At 46.8% G+C, this 17,793-nt stretch overlaps 1 protein-coding gene across 2 annotated transcripts in view; it reads left to right on the top strand.

Moving 5' to 3' along the window:
* Positions 1 to 12,590, top strand: part of ANXA2 (annexin A2) — a 42,196-nt gene extending 29,606 nt beyond the window's left edge. For both annotated transcript variants that reach the window (XM_010969430.3, XM_074366222.1), the window contains exons 5-13: positions 1,425 to 1,538; positions 4,607 to 4,697; positions 5,830 to 5,909; positions 7,408 to 7,467; positions 9,177 to 9,270; positions 9,919 to 10,014; positions 10,413 to 10,471; positions 11,075 to 11,197; positions 12,218 to 12,590. In XM_010969430.3, the coding sequence (XP_010967732.1) occupies positions 1,425 to 1,538; positions 4,607 to 4,697; positions 5,830 to 5,909; positions 7,408 to 7,467; positions 9,177 to 9,270; positions 9,919 to 10,014; positions 10,413 to 10,471; positions 11,075 to 11,197; positions 12,218 to 12,277 (777 nt within the window). In that variant the 3' untranslated portion in view covers positions 12,278 to 12,590. The remainder of the gene's footprint in view (positions 1 to 1,424; positions 1,539 to 4,606; positions 4,698 to 5,829; positions 5,910 to 7,407; positions 7,468 to 9,176; positions 9,271 to 9,918; positions 10,015 to 10,412; positions 10,472 to 11,074; positions 11,198 to 12,217) is intronic.
* The last annotated feature ends 5,203 nt before the right edge of the window (positions 12,591 to 17,793 follow it).

Genomic DNA, 17,793 nt, shown 5'->3' with positions numbered 1-17,793 from the left:
TCCTGGGTTCAATCCCCAGTACCCCCATTAAAAAAAATAATAAACCTAATTACCCCCCCCCCCAAAAAAGTTAAAAAACTTCTGGATTTTTTGCTAAGTGTAAAACCCTGTGCTTGACATGAGAAGCAGGAAGTTGAACGCCCATGGGGAGTTTATTATAGAAGCGGGAGAAGTCGGTAGGTGCCCAGGTGCTATTTGAGGAGGTGAGCAAAGAATGGGCAGAGGGCAGTGTCATGGGGAGGCCGAGTTTGGACTTACCTAACCTCAGAGTTCCACGTTGGGAAATTGGTGCTATAATTGGAAGGCGCTGCTTTTAGAGCCCCCTCCAAAGTGCTGTGTGTTCCTCAGACACCGGGAAGCAGGCGAAAGTAGGTGATGAGAGGGTTGGGCCAGCTGATTTCTGAGATCTATCTCAGTCCTCAACATTTCTGAATGACTGGAGGGGATCGTCCTCCCTGCAGAAGGCTGCACATCACCTCTGAGAGCCCGCGAGTACCTCTCTGGGCTAAACATCACAGATGGCACTAGTGCTGCTGGAAAGCAGGAGAGAAGAGGGAAGAAGTAAAAAGAAAAAATGATTTCAACAGGAGGGTTTAGTCATTGCTCAGTGCCCATGATTTGTAGGAAATGTAATCTCCGACGAGGCGTCTGTGAAAGCCGCATTGAGTTGGGATATTTGTCTGCGTACCTGGGTGCGGACTCAGGCCTCTGACTTAAAATCTGTCTGTGGATTTGAATGGTGACCCTGGGAACCCTTAAGAAATAATTTGCAGCGGGGAAGTCAAGGGGTGAATGGGGGATTAGTCCCATTACAATTTGGTATGGAAAACAGATGTTCTGTCCGGCTTAGGTGAAGCGTTTTGCATAAGAAAGCTTCAGGAACCCACTTCCAGCCATGCAGGGGGGTCCTCTGGTTCCCTCTGGAGACTTTGAGGAACTGCCCCTCGCACAGCTGCACAAAGTCTTTTAGAATATCAGCAGGTCACAGGCACTCTGCTTCCCTGGAAGCTCCCCACCCTAAGCACCTCCTTCTTAGCGGGGGCCTTGACCGCACAAAGTGCCCTGCCTTCCCAAGGCTGTTACCACGGGCAAGTGTAAGTGTACTGCAAAGTGCACTCACCCACAGCCCTCTGAGGCACTGCATACTTATGCTCCAGGTTTCTTCTAACGACTGGGGGAGAAGGCAAAATCAACTTGGGTTTTAAGGGATTTTGTCCGAGCGAGGTCTGATCTCTCAGTTTCTGACGTTTGTGTCTGCGGAAGGGAGTGCAGGTGAGGGATCCTGTGACCCAAGACCCCAGAGGGGTCAAAGAGCCACAACCCGAATTACAAACTCATCCCTCTACTTTTGTCTTGCTCACCAGTTTTAAAGGGATTATTGGTTATCAGCCACGTTTTCCATGTTCTTGCCTGTTTTTCTGAAGGAGCTTGCATCGGCGCTGAAGTCAGCCTTGTCCGGCCACCTGGAGACAGTGATTTTGGGCCTATTGAAAACACCTGCTCAGTATGACGCTTCCGAGCTAAAAGCCTCCATGAAGGTAAACACATGTGGGATGCAATCTCTGTCAAATCTGTCATTAATATTTGTGAATTACAGCTTTCTGAGTGTAATTAGGTGATTTTCAGTTTTGTTGAATTCTCATTTAGAACTTTTTTTTTTTTTGAATGAACTGAAGCTATAAGTCTCAGGATTTGTACCAAAAATATTTCAATTACTTTTTTTAAGACTGTAAAGAAATTTCATGATGCAGAGAAGTCAGTTACCAGCTGCTACTGCTTGGCACCTGGGCAATTGGAATACCATTTGGAAAAACGACTTCCTTGATTACACTTCCTCCTTAAAAAAGATGTGTTATGATATTAAGGCAAAAGTAAAACTCATAGCTTTTGTTAGGTGAAGCGTAACAAAATTCTTCCAGTGCTCTTTTGGGTGTTTCTTCTTCTGACCTTCTTAAGTCCCCTTGTGCAACTGATATTCGGTGAAAATCTGAACATCGCAGTGCATATAAAGGGTGATTTCAGATCGTGAGTGGTACCTGGGTTCAGTTCACAGTATCACAGCACATACTATCTTTTTTTCCTTTTGCAAAGTTATTTTGAACATGGATTTTTAGGTTAAATTAAATAGTAAAAATTCCACGTTGGAAATTGCCCTGAATTTTATGAATACCTAAAACATCAAGTATTATATGAATGTAATAGATCCATAATAAATGCACGTTGCAGCAAAGCATAGAAGAACCCTTTTCATAGTGTGCCAGTGAGTTTGAATAATCTGACACTGCCCTCTGCTGGTAAAACTGGGTAAAACTTCAGCATAGAGGGGAAAGCTGTTTTTTTATTATGAGCTGGAGTGTGTTTTCTGTGATGCCGCCATTTCTGAATTATGAAAAGACCAAGCTGTAAGCCTGTCACCAGAGCTAATGTCACAGTTCAGTTGTCATCCCTTCCCCCACATAGCATCTCAGGAGTCAGGCAGCTTCCCACCAGGCATTTCCAGGGCCCGGAAGTTGATAGCTGAGGGCTGCTGAAAGATTTGCTCTGAAATCTCTTCCTTCAGTCTTCAGCTTAGCCCAAGCTCTGCTCAGTTTATTTGAGCAGACTTGCTCTGAGTTTCCTAACTAGGCTGTATTGCAGGGAGGTATAATTAAGAATGATAAAATGTCTACAACACTTAATGATCCTGCTTGATAAAAAGAACCCTGAAAACAGTCTTGGGACCTCTGGAGCTCTGGATGCACCGGTCTCTCCCAGGTTTCTTCTGACCATCATCACTTCAGATCAGTTTATCTGATTTTCGCCAAGAATCCATTTAATTGTGATTTGTGCAATTTTACTCGTATCTTTTACTAGGTCTTAGTGACTTGAAACGGACCTGTTTGAGCTGTCCATCGCCACTGTAATCTATGTACTTGGGCCCAATGAAAGGTGCTTTGCTAAAGCTTTGACCTTGTGCCAGCTCTTCCATTAGCTGTCGCAGCTGAGTACCCTTCTGAAATCCATAAAGCTTGGAGTGACATTAACTGAACTATGCTTTAAAAAACAAAATCTGTTTTGACTTCTGGCAATACCAGTGGCACTATCTGCCATATGTTGCAGTAGATGTTGCCCTTGTGATCGGGATTGTGGACAGTCTGGAACGCTTGAGCCAAGTTTGAAATTGCCAAGGTCACCTTTAAATATAGAGGAAAAACACTGTGAGAATTCTCCAGTATGAACACTGGTATGTCAGTGATGGAAGAAAACAAATCTTACACCGCTAATACCTATTTTAAATTCCAACTACCTCAGGATATAGCATTTCTTCCAATGCATGAGTTACCTTTAGACTGTATTTCTGTCATCCTTGAGATGGGAAAACTAGCCCCTAAAATATGTGAAGACGCTTGGTCGTCAATCTATTTGTATCGGACCTTTTGCTAAGAAGAAAAGAGATTTTGGCTTTGCTAGCACGCCTAAAAATCATGATTAAAAACTGGGAGAAGAGGCTTTGGCTCATAGATTAGATGAAGAATAAAATTCAAAATTAACCATTAACCTGAGGCTTAACTTACATTATACAAACCGCTTTTTTAGGGGCATATAAACTCTAATAAGTTTAATTAATAGCTGACACACTTTTCATGTGAATAAGTAAGTTTCTTATTGTATTAACACCTTATAATTGATTTACATTTTAGACAGTTGTAATTCTACTTAGTTCAAAGTGGTATTTCCATATTCGGGAAGACAAGTATTAGAGAATCCTGATTATTAAATCTTGACTTTGATCATGAGGCCAGCTTTGAAATGCATGTTTCATTGAGTCCTTTCAAGCTATCTGGCACGGCAGCTCCAAAGTGTATATATTAAATTTGAATACATCACCCATCAAATTCTTACTCCTTAATAAACTGTTGGTGTCTAGGTTTATTTGCCACTTCATTATTTCCTTTTGCTTCCCCAAAATGCCTGAAGAGTGCATAGTAATCAAGCAAAAATGGAAGTACAAGAATGAAAATTTTAACATTAACCCAATTTTACATTTCAAAGAGGTAAAGCTAAAAATTTTATCTTATCTATACCTTTCCCTCAGAAAAAGCTTACCCCAGTCTAATGATGCTGGCTGCAGATGACAGCCTAAAATCTCTATATTCCTTTATTTTAAATTACTGAGCAGAATTGTTTAACAAAGAACATTGTTTATCATCTATTAAAGTAATGGTTGATTATTAGAGAAGTTGAAAAATAAAGAAACATAGGAAGAAGATACAGTTATTCATTTTATAAACCCATTACCAGAAGGCAACTGCTTTGAACATTTTGGTGTATTCCATTGCTGTCTCTTCCCATTTCACTATTTCTATATAGTGGAAAAAAGATTTTTTAATATAGTTGAGCTAACAAAACACATCAGTTAAACCATCTTACATTCCGGTGAAGTGTTTCCTAAAGGAACGGAATACACCTTTACCTTGTGCTGAGGAATGCAGTCCGATCCCTCAGGAGGAATGAAGGAAGGAGCGCTACAGAGCCAAACCGTGTGTGCAGTTTACCCGATTGAGGCAGAGAAGTGAGCTAGTGGCCAGGGCTGTCCCTGCTGACATCTGTGCTGCCTGGTTCGCAGGGGCTGGGGACTGATGAGGACTCCCTCATTGAGATCATCTGCTCCAGGACCAACCAGGAGCTGCAGGAAATCAACAGAGTCTACAAGGAAAGTGAGTAGCCCGGCTTCTGTGATGTGCCCTCTCAGCCTAGTTTCCATGACACCCCCCCCCATCCTGGCTCCCTCGGCTGGTGTTCAGGATGGGGTGCCTGGATCACAGAGGCAGAAATGCTATCTGGACCATCCAGGGGTTTGCAGGGGCCAGGTCCCTCTCCTCCATCTCCTGACAGCCTGGGATTTGATGATTACATTCCACTGGAACTAACAGAAAGGATTGACAGGAGGAAAAGTACAGAAAATTCCTTTTTAAAAAAAAAAAAAGATCTGATGGGGAGAAGTAGAAAGGTGTCCTACAAGATACAAACTACTATATATAAAATAGATAAACAACAAGGTCCTACAGTACAGCACAGGGAACTATATTCAATATCTTGTAGTAACCTATAATGAAAAAGAATCTGAAAAGGAACATTTATATGTAAAACTGAATCACTCTGCTGTACACCTGGAACTAACACAACACTGTAAATCAACTAAACTTCAATTAAAAATAAAAAGAAAGTATCCTACAAGGATTTCACATGCTGGGTGCTGTCCACTTTCTGCCCAGGAGATCCCCAACTCTCCAGTGTGGGTCACTGTTGCAAGAGGCATGTGGACCTCTGTGCGCTGAGCAGTGTTGGGGGAGTAAATGATGCAGCTTACATGTGCACATGTTACTACATTTCCGTATAGGTGCGATTTTGAATAATAAAGCACCAATTCATTCAAAAGTACTCTCTAATTCTTACTAGTTTTTGCCATTGTGCGTTTTCTCAATCAGTAGATTATAAAGCACAATTGTGTGTATGTGGTTAGTCCTCCAAATTTTTTGATGTTCCACCTAAGTATTTAGAGTTAAGAAGTTTGGGGGCCAGTGTTATAGCTACCCAAAAGGTTACTGATCAAAGGTGAGCTTGAGGATCTGTAATCTGGTCCTGCTCTCCGTGTCCCTTGTCAGTGGTAATAACACTGGTTCTCATTTTATGGGGTAAAAATCATTGTAGAAAATCCACCCTCACTTGGGCAGGTATCTCCGTGCTGCCACAGCTGTTCCTGCTTTTAGTGGGCTGGGGGTGAGCGGGATGGGTGGCTGGCTGGCTGCGCAGGCGGGAAGCCTAAAACCAGATGTGTTGTTTTCCAAGTGTACAAGACTGAGCTGGAGAAGGACATCATTTCCGACACATCTGGTGACTTCCGCAAGCTGATGGTTGCCCTCGCCAAGGTGGGTTTCCGGTTTATTTCTCTGTCCTTGCTTCCTCCCGAGGCAAGTTGTGTACCTCATTTTATTCTTGGGAGCGAATTAACTCAGTCCTCTGTGCCTGCATCAGGAAGTCCAGCTGCATTTGTGACAGTGGGTTTGCAGTGTCCCTGCCGAGTTGTCATTTTTGTATAATAGGATTTCTTATCCTGCAAAACCGTATGGTCAGGTGGGCTTTGGGGCTGAAGGAGGTGGAGGCGACTCTCAACTCCTGGCCTGGATTTATGTGCCAGCCCTCGTCCCCTGGGACTTGGGGAAGGTCATTTTGCTCTGTCTGTGGTCACAGGGGACCCAGTGGGAAGTGACCCTCTTGTTTCTTTCACCCGCTTTCACTTCTTTTGAGACGGTTTGCCCAGGTGACGGTTTGCATGGAGAGAAGGTCTTTGTTTGTTTGCTAATGTTGATATGTTAATGCAGTGAAAGGCATTTCCTTTCTGTGTCTGAGTTCTGACCAGTGTGCAGTTTAATGCCTGTGAGCCTGGGGAGGGAAGAGGAATTTTCCCCGGGAACCCTGATGACAGGTGGTTGATTGGCACAGCGTGCCCTGCCCACCCCCATCTCCACTACTGTCACAGCTGCTTTCCGCCCTCCCAGCTCTGTTACCGTCCATGGGCCCTGCACACCGCCATCCACCCACACCGCCATCCACCCATCTTTCTGAAATCCACCTGCACCATTTTACTCCCCTGATCAAAACTCTTTTGTGCTGCATCAAATCCAAACCCTCAGCTGCCTTTCAGAGTCCTCTGTACCCTGGCCCTCCCTAACTTAATCTCCCTCCCTAGGACTCCCTCCTGCTCACCTGGGCTTCAGCTGGGCAGCGCCTCGCTCACCTGTCCCTCCTGCGCGGATGGCTCCCTCCCGCTGCCCCTTACTAGCCTCGTCTGACTCGCCCTTCTCCGTTCACCTCAGCTGTAGCCTGCTGTCCCTAGACTCCGCTGACGCTTCTTCCTGACAGATTTCTCCCTTTTGCATTTCACGTCTACTTAGAGCTGTAGACACTGTGTTGTTTTACCATTTATCCCATGCTTATTTCTCCATCTGGACTGGAAGCTCTCCGAGAGAAGGAACTTAAATATCATTACCTTTCTTTGAGGGGGAAGGGGGTGGATTCTGTAAGGTGCTTAGCCCAGGACTGGGTACCAAAGAGGATACAGCCCCCCACTCACTGCCTCAATTACTGTACCAGTAAGTGAAGAAAAGTTTTAAGTGGGTGTTTATTCAGTAAATTAAATAATGACTTATGTGAGTTGGGAGAAAATAACATTTTTCAATTTTAGGATATACATTTTTATTTTTATTTTTTTTTGGTGGGAGGAGGTGATTAGATATTTACTTATATTTATATTTTAATGGAGGTACTGGGGATTGAACCCAGGACCTCATGCATGCTAAGCATGTGCTCTACCACTGAGCTGTTACCATCCCTCATTTAATGTTCTTTTTTTTCCCCTCTCTTTAGGGTAGAAGAGCAGAAGATGGCTCTGTCATTGATTATGAGCTGATTGACCAAGATGCCCGGGTAAGTGCCGAGCTTCTTGGTTTGAGTTTTTGTTTCCTAGTCTCTGGTTAGTCTGTAGAGTCATTATCTAGCCTGCGTAACAAGTTACCCCCAAATTCAGTGGCTTTTAAAACAGCAAACATTCATTATCTCAGTTTGTGTGGGTCAGGCACTGGGAGGTGGCTTAGCTGAGTGGCTCTGGCTCAGGGCTTCTCATGAGGTTGGAGACAGAACGTGGACCAGGGCTGCAGCGTCCGAGGGCGTGAAGGCATCAGGGGGACCTACTTCCAGGGTCACCCACCCATGTGACCGTTGGCAGGAGGCCTTCGTCTCTCCACATGGGCCTCCCTAAGGGGTTGCTTGAGTGTCCTCACAACCTGGCAGCGGGGTCCCCAGAGTGAGGGATCCAAGCGAGAAATCAGGGAGGAAGCCAAGTGCCCTTGGTGACCTGGTCTGCAGAGTCGCACACCGCCCTTTGTATCACGCTCTGTTCCTTGGCGGTGAGTGGCAGTCAGTGTCTAGCCTGCAGCCAGTGGAGTCGGGGAGTAGGCTCCACCTTGGAAGGGAGGATGTCAGAGAATTTGTTGGCTTCGCGTTCACTTTCTGGGAGCAATAGTTACTACAAGGTACTCCTTTCTGACACTGGTATTCAGCACGGCATCGATGCCCACGTCACACGGGCTCATTCAGGCTTTGCTTGTGCGGAAGGACCAGTTTCTGCAGGACGTGTTAGAGCTGTGCACGCCGGTGTGCATTTGCTACAAACGAACACTAGCAGAGGAAACCACACAGAAAAGTGGCAGAAGATGCTGGAGGCACAGCCAGGGACAGGAAGGCTTTCTGCCTGCCCTTCGTGGTGAGGGAGGAGGGGAGGGAGGCAGAGGCCCCTCCTTCTTTTCCAGCTGAACAGAACTTCCACTGGTTCTGGTCCCCTAGTCACTGAGAACTGCTTGTGAAGCTGATGCACAGTCGCTGTGAACTACACGCCTTTCATGGAAGGTCACAGCCCTCTCAGAGTGTTTCATAAGAGCTGCAGAACAAAATTAATTTTAATTCATTTTGGTTTTAAAATTCAATACATTCCACACAGCACTTTCAGCAAGAGTTAGAAAAGGGTTTTCAATCAAGTAATGGAAGTTGGGCTTTGCAGCTCCCAGAGAGTAGACAGTTACTCAGTGAGTGTCAACTCTTGCTTAAGCCCTTCTCCCTCCTTCCCTGCCAGACTTAGCATTACTCGTAGCCCCTAAATTTTCTAGGAACTGAGAAATGAGGTTGGGCCAGCTTGTTTTCCGGCTCCATCATTGCCTGAGTCTCTAAGAAGCTTGGGGCTGGGTCCCTGACCTGTAGCGGTCTTCAGTAGCCGACCATTAGCTCATCTGCTATTGGTAGTGCCCAGTGGAGGGGGGCTGGGTGTGCTGCTGAACACTGGCTTGTCCTTCTGTGTGTGATCAGAGGCTCTTGGTCCTTCCTTCTGGGTTCAGGAGGGAGATTTGTTCAGCACCAACCTCACGAACAATCTAGTCTCATGCTGTATGTCTGCGCCTAGGGAAGCCTGCTCTTAATTAAGACTTTTGACCTAAATAGCACATTTTTTCCCATGTCTGCAGCTCAGTCATCCTTTCTCACTTGGCATATTGAATGTGTAGGGTTTTGGGTGTTTTGCAGGACGTGTTTTTAATGACCTTGCTCTGGACTGTGTCGTTAACTTTCCTGGTCGGTTGTGCTCGTAGGATCTCTATGATGCTGGAGTGAAGAGGAAAGGAACTGATGTTCCCAAGTGGATCAGCATCATGACCGAGCGGAGCGTGTGCCACCTCCAGAAAGGTGGGGTCTGTGTCCAGGAGGTCCTGGGACCCCGGGGCCAGAATGGACGCCCTCTGGGTGGCCAGCTGGGTGTCCGTGCTGGGGCTCGGGTCTGCCAGACCACCCTTCCCTGTCCACTTTGTACCGTGTAACCTCACCCATCTTCCCTCAGCAAATCCATTCATCCCTCTCTTCTATTTTGGATATTTTCTTTTGCCTAAGTATTTTCCACATTTGGTGCTTTGGTGGGCTGCCCCGTCTTGTCAGGACCATTTTCTCTTGCCATCATATTTGTGGAAGTAACGGACTTGCTGCGTGCTACGTACTGTTTCTTGTGGCCCAGATAAAAATGGGTTCCACTCTGGAGAGATGAAGATGGTCACAATATGTGGCCTGGGCAGTGCCGTTCGGGACAGGTCCAGGGTGTGGCCATCCCAGGGCAACCAGTGCAGTGTCCACTCTGGTCCACATGGTGTTCCCTAACCATCTAGGATGCTATGATCAGCCTCATTTTTTTTCTTTTTCTTTTTCTCTTTCTTTTTCTTTTTTTTCTTTTTCTTCTTTTTCTTTTTCTTCTTTTTGTTTCCTTTTTTTTGTGATACATAACCCTGGGGGCGATAGCTCTGATCTGTGGCTCTGCTATAATAACGATCTGTTGCTTTCCTTCAGTGTTTGAAAGGTACAAGAGCTACAGCCCCTACGACATGCTGGAGAGCATCAAGAAGGAGGTGAAGGGAGACCTGGAGAACGCCTTCCTGAACCTGGGTGAGCGGGTGGGGCCCCGCCCGTAGTGGGCGTCGGCCTCCAGGAAACTGCGCAGAAGGGGAAGTAATGCCTGGCCTGCCTGTTAATTCAGGCGTCTTTGGGAGGTGTGGCTTCTGCACAATTTAAGATATGGGACTGAAGAAGGGCTTGCCCAGGAGGAACGAGAGAACAAGAGGAAGGGCTCTCTCCTCCACTGGGGGAGCTCACTATCCATTTGGGTTTCTGTGGCCCTCGGAGTCCCCTGGTTTAAAACCACTGAGTGTTTCAGAGGATCCCTGGTTTTCCCTCCTCGTCTCCCGCTCTGCAGCCCATCCCCGTAACAGCAGGTTGTGCCCCTGGTCAGGGCTTCGCTCCCCACGGGTGGAGCGGGGCTGCTCACCCTGCGCTTCTCTCCACAGTCCAGTGCATTCAGAACAAGCCCCTGTATTTTGCTGACCGGCTGTACGACTCCATGAAGGTAAGGCCAGCCGGCCCAGGCGGTCTGTGCTCCCACACCAGGGTTTTCTTTTGTGCCGCAAGTCGAGTCTCCTGGACCAGCCGATGGAGGAGGGGCCCCCTGTCCAGCTGCAGGAGTGCACTAGTCAGTTGTGAGAAGACCACAAACCTGTCTTCTGCTTTTCCCAGCTGCTCACACATGTGTCTTTGGGAGGTAGAAAACAAAGTGCCGGGGAGAGAGAAGATGCCAGGTGGTAATCCGGTCAGACTCCTGCTCCTGTTCCTCAGTGTTTCCCTCCTATTACCCCAGAGTCAGAACAAGCAAGGAAGAGAGAGATTAGAAAGTGAACTCACACACTTCCTGAACTGAGCCTTGCAGTTGGCGCTCAGTCCACGTGGACTGAATGCACAGTGTGGGGGTTCGTGCTGATTTCATGCTGGTGTGTTTGGAAGTCCAGGATGCTCATTGTTCTTGTGGGAGCAGTTTCACTGTTACCTTTGCAGTCTCCTAGAGGGCAGCACCAAGAAACAGATCAGTTCCACGTGCGAGAGAACTCACCAGACCCTTCTAATGATGACCATTGTCAGTGCCAAGTGTAACTTGGAGCATGGATTTGATTTTCAGGGCAAGGGCACTCGCGATAAGGTCCTGATTAGAATCATGGTCTCCCGCAGTGAAGTGGACATGCTGAAAATTAGATCTGAATTCAAGAGGAAGTACGGCAAGTCCCTGTATAACTACATCCAGGTAAGCCCCCGGGGGCCTGGCAGTCCGAGGGCCTGGGGTCCCGGGCAGGTGGCCTGTCAGAACACTGGCAAGGGGGTGTTTCCCTGTTCTCTTACTCACTGGGGAGGAGATGCTAGTCCTCAGATACCAGGGATTTATTTTGAAAGTGCCATTTATGATTTGTCCTGAAATCTTACAGATTCGAGCAAATATTTTATATTTCCCACACCTATTCCTGGCACTCGTGACAGTGATCTTCCAAGACTTGCCGACATCCTGAGGAGATTGAGATGAATTAAATTTGCATTTTAGTCTGTTTCCATTTCTTGAAACTCCTCTGTGATAAGCCTGGCAAGACTTCCTCACTCAGAACTCCCATCTCTCCCATCCCTGTATCCTGCCTCCGTTTTGGAGAGATGGGGCATTCGTGTACGAGCAGTGATTGCATTCACACTGGTCCCTCCCACTGTGTAGGGTTCGGACAGGTGTTGCAACCCCACTTTTTTGAAAGATCCTGAAAATTTCAAAGGCATGTCAGTGGTTACCAGGGATGAGTTTAGAGCTGGGTTTGCTGTAACCAGGTTTACTGGAGCGTGTGTTTAAAGTTTAGGGGACCCCTTAGACTCTTAGTAATTGTTTCCTTAACTCATCAGCTTATTCCCGCGTGACTTAAGCATCTGTGAAACAACACAGTGAGGCAGGAAAATACCTTGTGTGTCTTTGCAAGGGGTGAGGGCCAGGGAGGAAGGCAGTGTTCGCGGGACCCACTGCAGGAAGAGCACAGGGCTCTGTCCTCTGGTCATGCACCCTGTTAATGCCCAGTACCCGGTGTTCACTCCACCCTGGGGGCAGTGATCTCCCCGGGGCCGCACTCCCTGAGGGTCCTCCGATGGTCTGGGTGTGTCTGGGCAGGTCCCGCAGGGTCTCCTCTTCATTAGTAGCAGGAGAGCTTCCATTGCAGTGGGCCTGCCTGCCCGTCGCTGCAGAGTTTGGGTCTTTTTCCTGACCCTGAATTTCTTTTTTCTCCTTGGCTATTTGTAGCAAGACACCAAGGGCGACTACCAGAAAGCGCTGCTGTACCTGTGCGGTGGGGATGACTGAAGCCCGTGATGGCCCGCGCACCCGGGAGGGACGCTCCCATGCTCCCCGCTAACAGTTCTACCCAGTCAGCTTGCGACTAACAGCCCCCTCGTGCCCACCCCTGGGAGGACGACGTCAGCGTTGCCCGCCCGCCCTCCCCAGCCTGATTTTAGTTGCCTGAGCATTACCTGGCTATCCCATCTAGTCTCTCATTTTAGCCAAAGAAGTGAACATTCCAAGGAGTTGGAAGTGAAATCTATGATGTGAAACACGTTGCTTCTTGTGTACTGTGCCATAAACAGATGAATAAACTGAATTTTTACTTTAGGAACAAGTACTTTGCTGACCTTGCTCTCAATTTAATTGTTTCAGAATCAGACATGCTTCAGGGTTGTACTGTGCGACGGGGGAAAGCTGTCCCCCCCTCGAGGAGGAAGGCTCTGGAACTGGGCTGTCCCATAAGGTAGCTGCTATCCAGATGTGGCTATTTACATTTAAATTTGCTTAAATAAATAATTAAAAATTCAGTTCCTCAGTCCTGGTATCCACATTTCAGATACTCAGTATCCACGCGTGGTTAGCAGCTAGTGCATTGGACGGCACAGGCAGAGAACATTTCCATCAATAGGAGGTTCTGTTGGGCCAGCTAGATGCGCCCAGGGGGTGACAGTACCTATCGGGGGAAAGATCCCAGAATGACCTCCGTCTGCTCATCTTTCTACTGGTAATTCAGGTGAAAACAAGCATCCATGGGGGCCTCAAACTGGAGGAAAGCGGGGGTGGGGGTTGGACTCTTTACCAAATATTGCTAATATTTCCATAAGAATTACAAAAATAAATAACATCCTGCTTCAACCTCAAGGGCTCACCCATCCGTGAGTCAGGCTACAGCATGTTTGTCCAGCAGATGTAGAAAAGCAGATGGGTGCACAGAAAAGAAAGCGACTGGTTTTGACTGGGAGGACTGAGAAAGGTAACCCAAGGAAGGAAGCGGGTGAGCTGGGCCCTCAAATCTAAAGGGAGGCTTTACAGCTGGGAGGAAGCTCTCCACGCACATTCTGATGGTTCTGAGAGTGGGTGATAGGTAATTCATGCAAGGGCGTCACGTTTCAAAAGGCACAACGTGTAAATATGGTGAAAGTTACATCCCACTCCCACTCCTTCCCAGCCAGCCAGGAGCCTTTGTAGCATCACCTGGTTTCTGATCCTTCCTTCCACGGATGGGCTGCATGATAAGCAGGTATGTGTGTTTATATCCTTATCTCCATTCATAAGGTAAACGTGCTGTTGACAGGCGGCTTGCCCAGGATGCCGCGGACAGCCCGCTCACACAGGTACCTCCCCGTAGCTGGTGCGGGGCTATGTGTGGCGTTGCTGACTGTCCCCAAACTCTCACACACCATTTCCTCCTGGTAGAGGATGCCGTGTCAGTCGCTAATTCCTGACACACTGAGTGGTCTGCAGGGACTAGGCAGGTAACAGAAATGCACGTGTGAAACGGGCTTGTAGGACAGAAAGAGGGTTCTGGAGAGATGGAGAACGCCTGCCCCACTCCCAGCACTCGGATCCAGTGGAAATGACACCGTGTTGACCGTGTGATACACATCTGTGGGCTGACTGATTTGCTATTTTGACCTTTGGCAAACTTTACATAGAGACTCAGACGGAACGTGGCCCTTGAGTCACCAGCGGCCCAGAGAGTGCCTTGAAGGCCACGGCGATAGTCTTTAAAATGCAAGTTAAGCAAAAAATAGGGCGTTTTCTCAGATGTCCTATCCCAAACTGTACTTATTGGTGTGCTGGGGGCAGGGTTCAAGGAACTGCATAGGAAGCGGGGACTTTCTGCTTCCTCCCGCATGATGGTTTGACCCCAGAACTGATCGGGCTGAGCGGCGGTTGTGGGGAGCAGTGTTTCAGATCAGGAAGCACTTAGACATTGCTTCTTCCCACCACACTGCGCGTTGGGAAAGGTGGGGGGTGGGGGAAGGCAAGGGTGGGCCGCCAGACTGGGCAGCTTCTGCTCCTGCCCTGCCCCAGAGAGGCTTGGCCATGGGTTTGGCTGGTCTGGACCCTCCAGCAGGCAGGAAAAATCCAAAAGGCAGACTGGCACAGGGAAGGCTCCCGGAGAACCCTTGCAAACACCACCTGCTGTCTCTCCCCTGAATGGAGCAGTGGCTGTCTACAGTATTTTCCAAAACCGACAGAAAGGGCGCTTGGAATTTGGGCTCAGACTCTGGACTCCACAGTTGAGCTGTCCAAACCATTTCTTGAAGTAAAGAGAACCATCTGGAGATTTGAATCTTCTCCCAAATGATTTTACTTTGTAAAGAGAAGGAATAGGGCAGGCTTTAACATTTTGTCAGCTGATAATAAGAACTTGGCTTTTATTCTTTGAGGCGTTAAAGGTAAATGCAGGCAGTGTAGACATGGAAACTCAAACTATGATTGTGAACATGAAGGTGGTATTATTCCCCCCTGACCTGTGTGCTGGGGCTGGACAGGGCTGTCCCACTGCACAGCTCCAGACAGCACCCTTCACATTGTAGCCTCCGTGAATGGTATGTCCCCTGGAGTTAACGCAGTGCACAACCTGAGTGGCCGTATATGATGGCTCTCTGTGGTGACTGGAGGTGTGTGTGACATGGCCTCCTAAGCCTTTTTGTCCCAGAGCTGGCTTCCAGATTAGAGCTGGGAGACAAATCTTACTTAGAAACAGATGGATAAACCTCTCAAGGCCTCGTCTTTTCCACGGACTCTTGATCTTTGGACCCATCTTACTGGGCTGTGCACCAGCGACTATGCATACGCACCCTCCCAGGACGTGCAGTTCCTGCAGCGTGAATTACTAGTAAAGATAGCTAGAGCAGGGAAAACCAGGCTCACCAAGTGGCGACGTTTAGCAAGAAAAATGATTTGAGGACAGAAATCTTTTAAATCAATTTTTAGTCTTTAAATGACTCCGATCTCCAGGCCTCTCCCCACGTTTTGACAAACGGCTTTGGCTTCTTAACCACATCAGTTTATCTGACCTCCTTTTTCCATCAGCTACCAAAATGAAAACTCCGCTGCGAGAGAGAGAGAGAGAGGGAGCAATTTTAAACATCCCTTAGCAATGAGGCAGAACATGCTATAGCCATCAAGTTCCAGTTGTTCATTCTATTTATTGGAAAAAGCCTGTAGCCTGATTTCTTTTATGCGAGTACATTTGAGCAAGCAAAGTTTATAGAGATGACTTATCTCATTACATTAGAAGAGTGATTTGCTATCTCAGCATCTATAAGCAATTTTAACAGACATTTCTGGATGAAGAAAAGCTTTTGTAAATATATGCGAAAGACACGATTTCATCAAGCATTAAATTGGAGGTGCCCTGGAAAAATATTACATTTGTGCATTCAATTAGCTTGATTGTGGCTGAATTTGGTCCACCGAAGGCAGCATTTCCGCACAAAAACAGGCACATTCCCTATATCAGCAGGTTTCTTAAAACAGAGAAGAACACTTTCCCCTTTGCAAGTCCTCTTTTGCATTTGTGCTGTTCCCAGCTATGCGTCCCTCATCAGGCTGCTCAGTCCTGTTCTCCACAGTACAGGGTAAGAGGGGAGAGAACCCGAAGCTCCGTTATCTAGACCTCAGAGAAATCCAAACCCAACAGTTCCAACATTAAATAGCCTGCGTCGAGTCCAAAAGCTAGACAAGCTCCAGGCAAGACTGGGACTGGTCAGGGATGGACTGAGCTCTCCAAACTTCCCTTCCTGGTCTCTGCAGGGCCTCTCTCTCCCCTTTCCAGGTCTGTGGGATGCTGCTTGAGTCGTGATATGGCTGTGAGCCCATGTCCCTTTCCTGGAGGTGAGTTTATAGGGTTGGCCTTATCTTGGAATAGAAGCTTTTTTCCTCTATTAAGGGAATGAAAGGCGTTAGTGAGGAAATGGAGAATGCTTGGAGTACCGGAGGGCTTTCTTGAACCCCTGAAATCCTAGTATAGAAATGAGCTAAGGGTTTAGGATAATCACTTGCCCTTCTCCCACCCCTTTGCTCTTGCTGTTCTGCACTTGAACCATCAGCTTTCTATTCCTATGAAACAGACCAGAAAACACATATACATCAATGGAACCTGGCTGTGGAGGTGGCTGTTCTTTTTTAAACAGCAGGAGACGACAAATGAGAACTTTCCCAGCTATACTGCATCATAGCCCAAGGCTCTCATAATTCCAAGTACATTTCTAAAGATTAATTAATATAAGGATTAGCAAGGAGCTTGGATCAGAAATACAGAAATGTTTCAAGTAAGTTTTAAGTTTCTCTGTCAGCAAGGTTGCCAGATTTCAAATTCCATCATGGATTATTATTTTTTTTTTAATTGAAGGACAGTCAATTACAATGTACCCATTCCTGGTGGACAATACAATGTCCCAGTTACACATATACATACATATATTTTTCATATTCTTTTTCATTAAAGGTTATTACAAGATACTGAACATAGTTCCCTGTGCTATACTAAAGAAACTTTAAAAATTTTTTATTTTGTTTTTTTGGTGGGGGGAGGTAATTAGGTTTATTTATTCTTGGAGGAGGTACTGGGGATTGAACCCAGGACCTCATGCATACTAACCATGTGCTCTGCCACTTGAGCTATACCCTCCCCCCTCCATCGTGGATTCTTGATCTTTGGGGAACTATCTTGGTCTTAAAGGATCACCTTTGCCCTAATAGATATGAACTCTGTATGACTAGGAAAAATTTTAAAGTTTAGAGTTGAGCAGGTAATACAGGATTTCACAGTCATTCACTTATTCATTCATTGACTTATTAATTTACTCAATAGACAAGCCTACTCTATACTGGTGAACGAACTAAGCACAGAGGACCTGAAAAACAAGGCAATGCTGACCATGTAGAGTGATAAGGGCTGTGATGGAGGAAGGCACAAGTAAGATGCTTAGGGGTCAAAGGAGCTGATTCTCACCTAGAATAAAAAACATCTGCAAAGTTTGGGGGGGGGCAATACTTAAAACAGGAATTTTTGTGTGTGTTTTTTTCTGACATACAGGAGGAATACAGAATCACTGTAGAAAGTTCAAAAATACAGGAAAGTAGAAAGAGGAAAGTCTGAATCACCTGGAACTCCAACTAGAGCCAGTGACTATAAACATTCTGGCAGGATGGCCTGTTTGAGAATGAGCTCTTGTTTCCTTGGCAGTAAGTTCATCAGGAAAGAACAAGAGGCTGTTTTTCCTCCCCACCCTCAAGAAGGAGGGCTGAGCTTTAGGCAGTAAACATGAAGCTTCCCTTGCCCCATGGAGAAATTAAGCAGCTTTTGATTTTTCAAAGTCTAGTTCAAGAAGAGGTCCTGAATTACTTCTAAGGTAAAGGAAAAAGCACATAGCCTACCCCTGGGACAGCTGGGTTTCCAGAGACTGAGCAGGGTGCTGCCCAAGGGATGGGGAACTGTGCCCAGGCTCCTTGCATTGCCTGGGGTGTCCTGACCTCTAATGGGGGAGCATGAGTGTTTGCAGGGAATCAAAAACTTGGCC

Source organism: Camelus bactrianus, chromosome 6 (genome assembly GCF_048773025.1).
Source record: "Camelus bactrianus isolate YW-2024 breed Bactrian camel chromosome 6, ASM4877302v1, whole genome shotgun sequence".
Classification (NCBI taxonomy): domain Eukaryota; kingdom Metazoa; phylum Chordata; class Mammalia; order Artiodactyla; family Camelidae; genus Camelus; species Camelus bactrianus.
The sequence above is the reverse complement of the archived record's forward strand: the minus strand, read 5'-3'. Positions and strand labels throughout refer to the sequence as shown.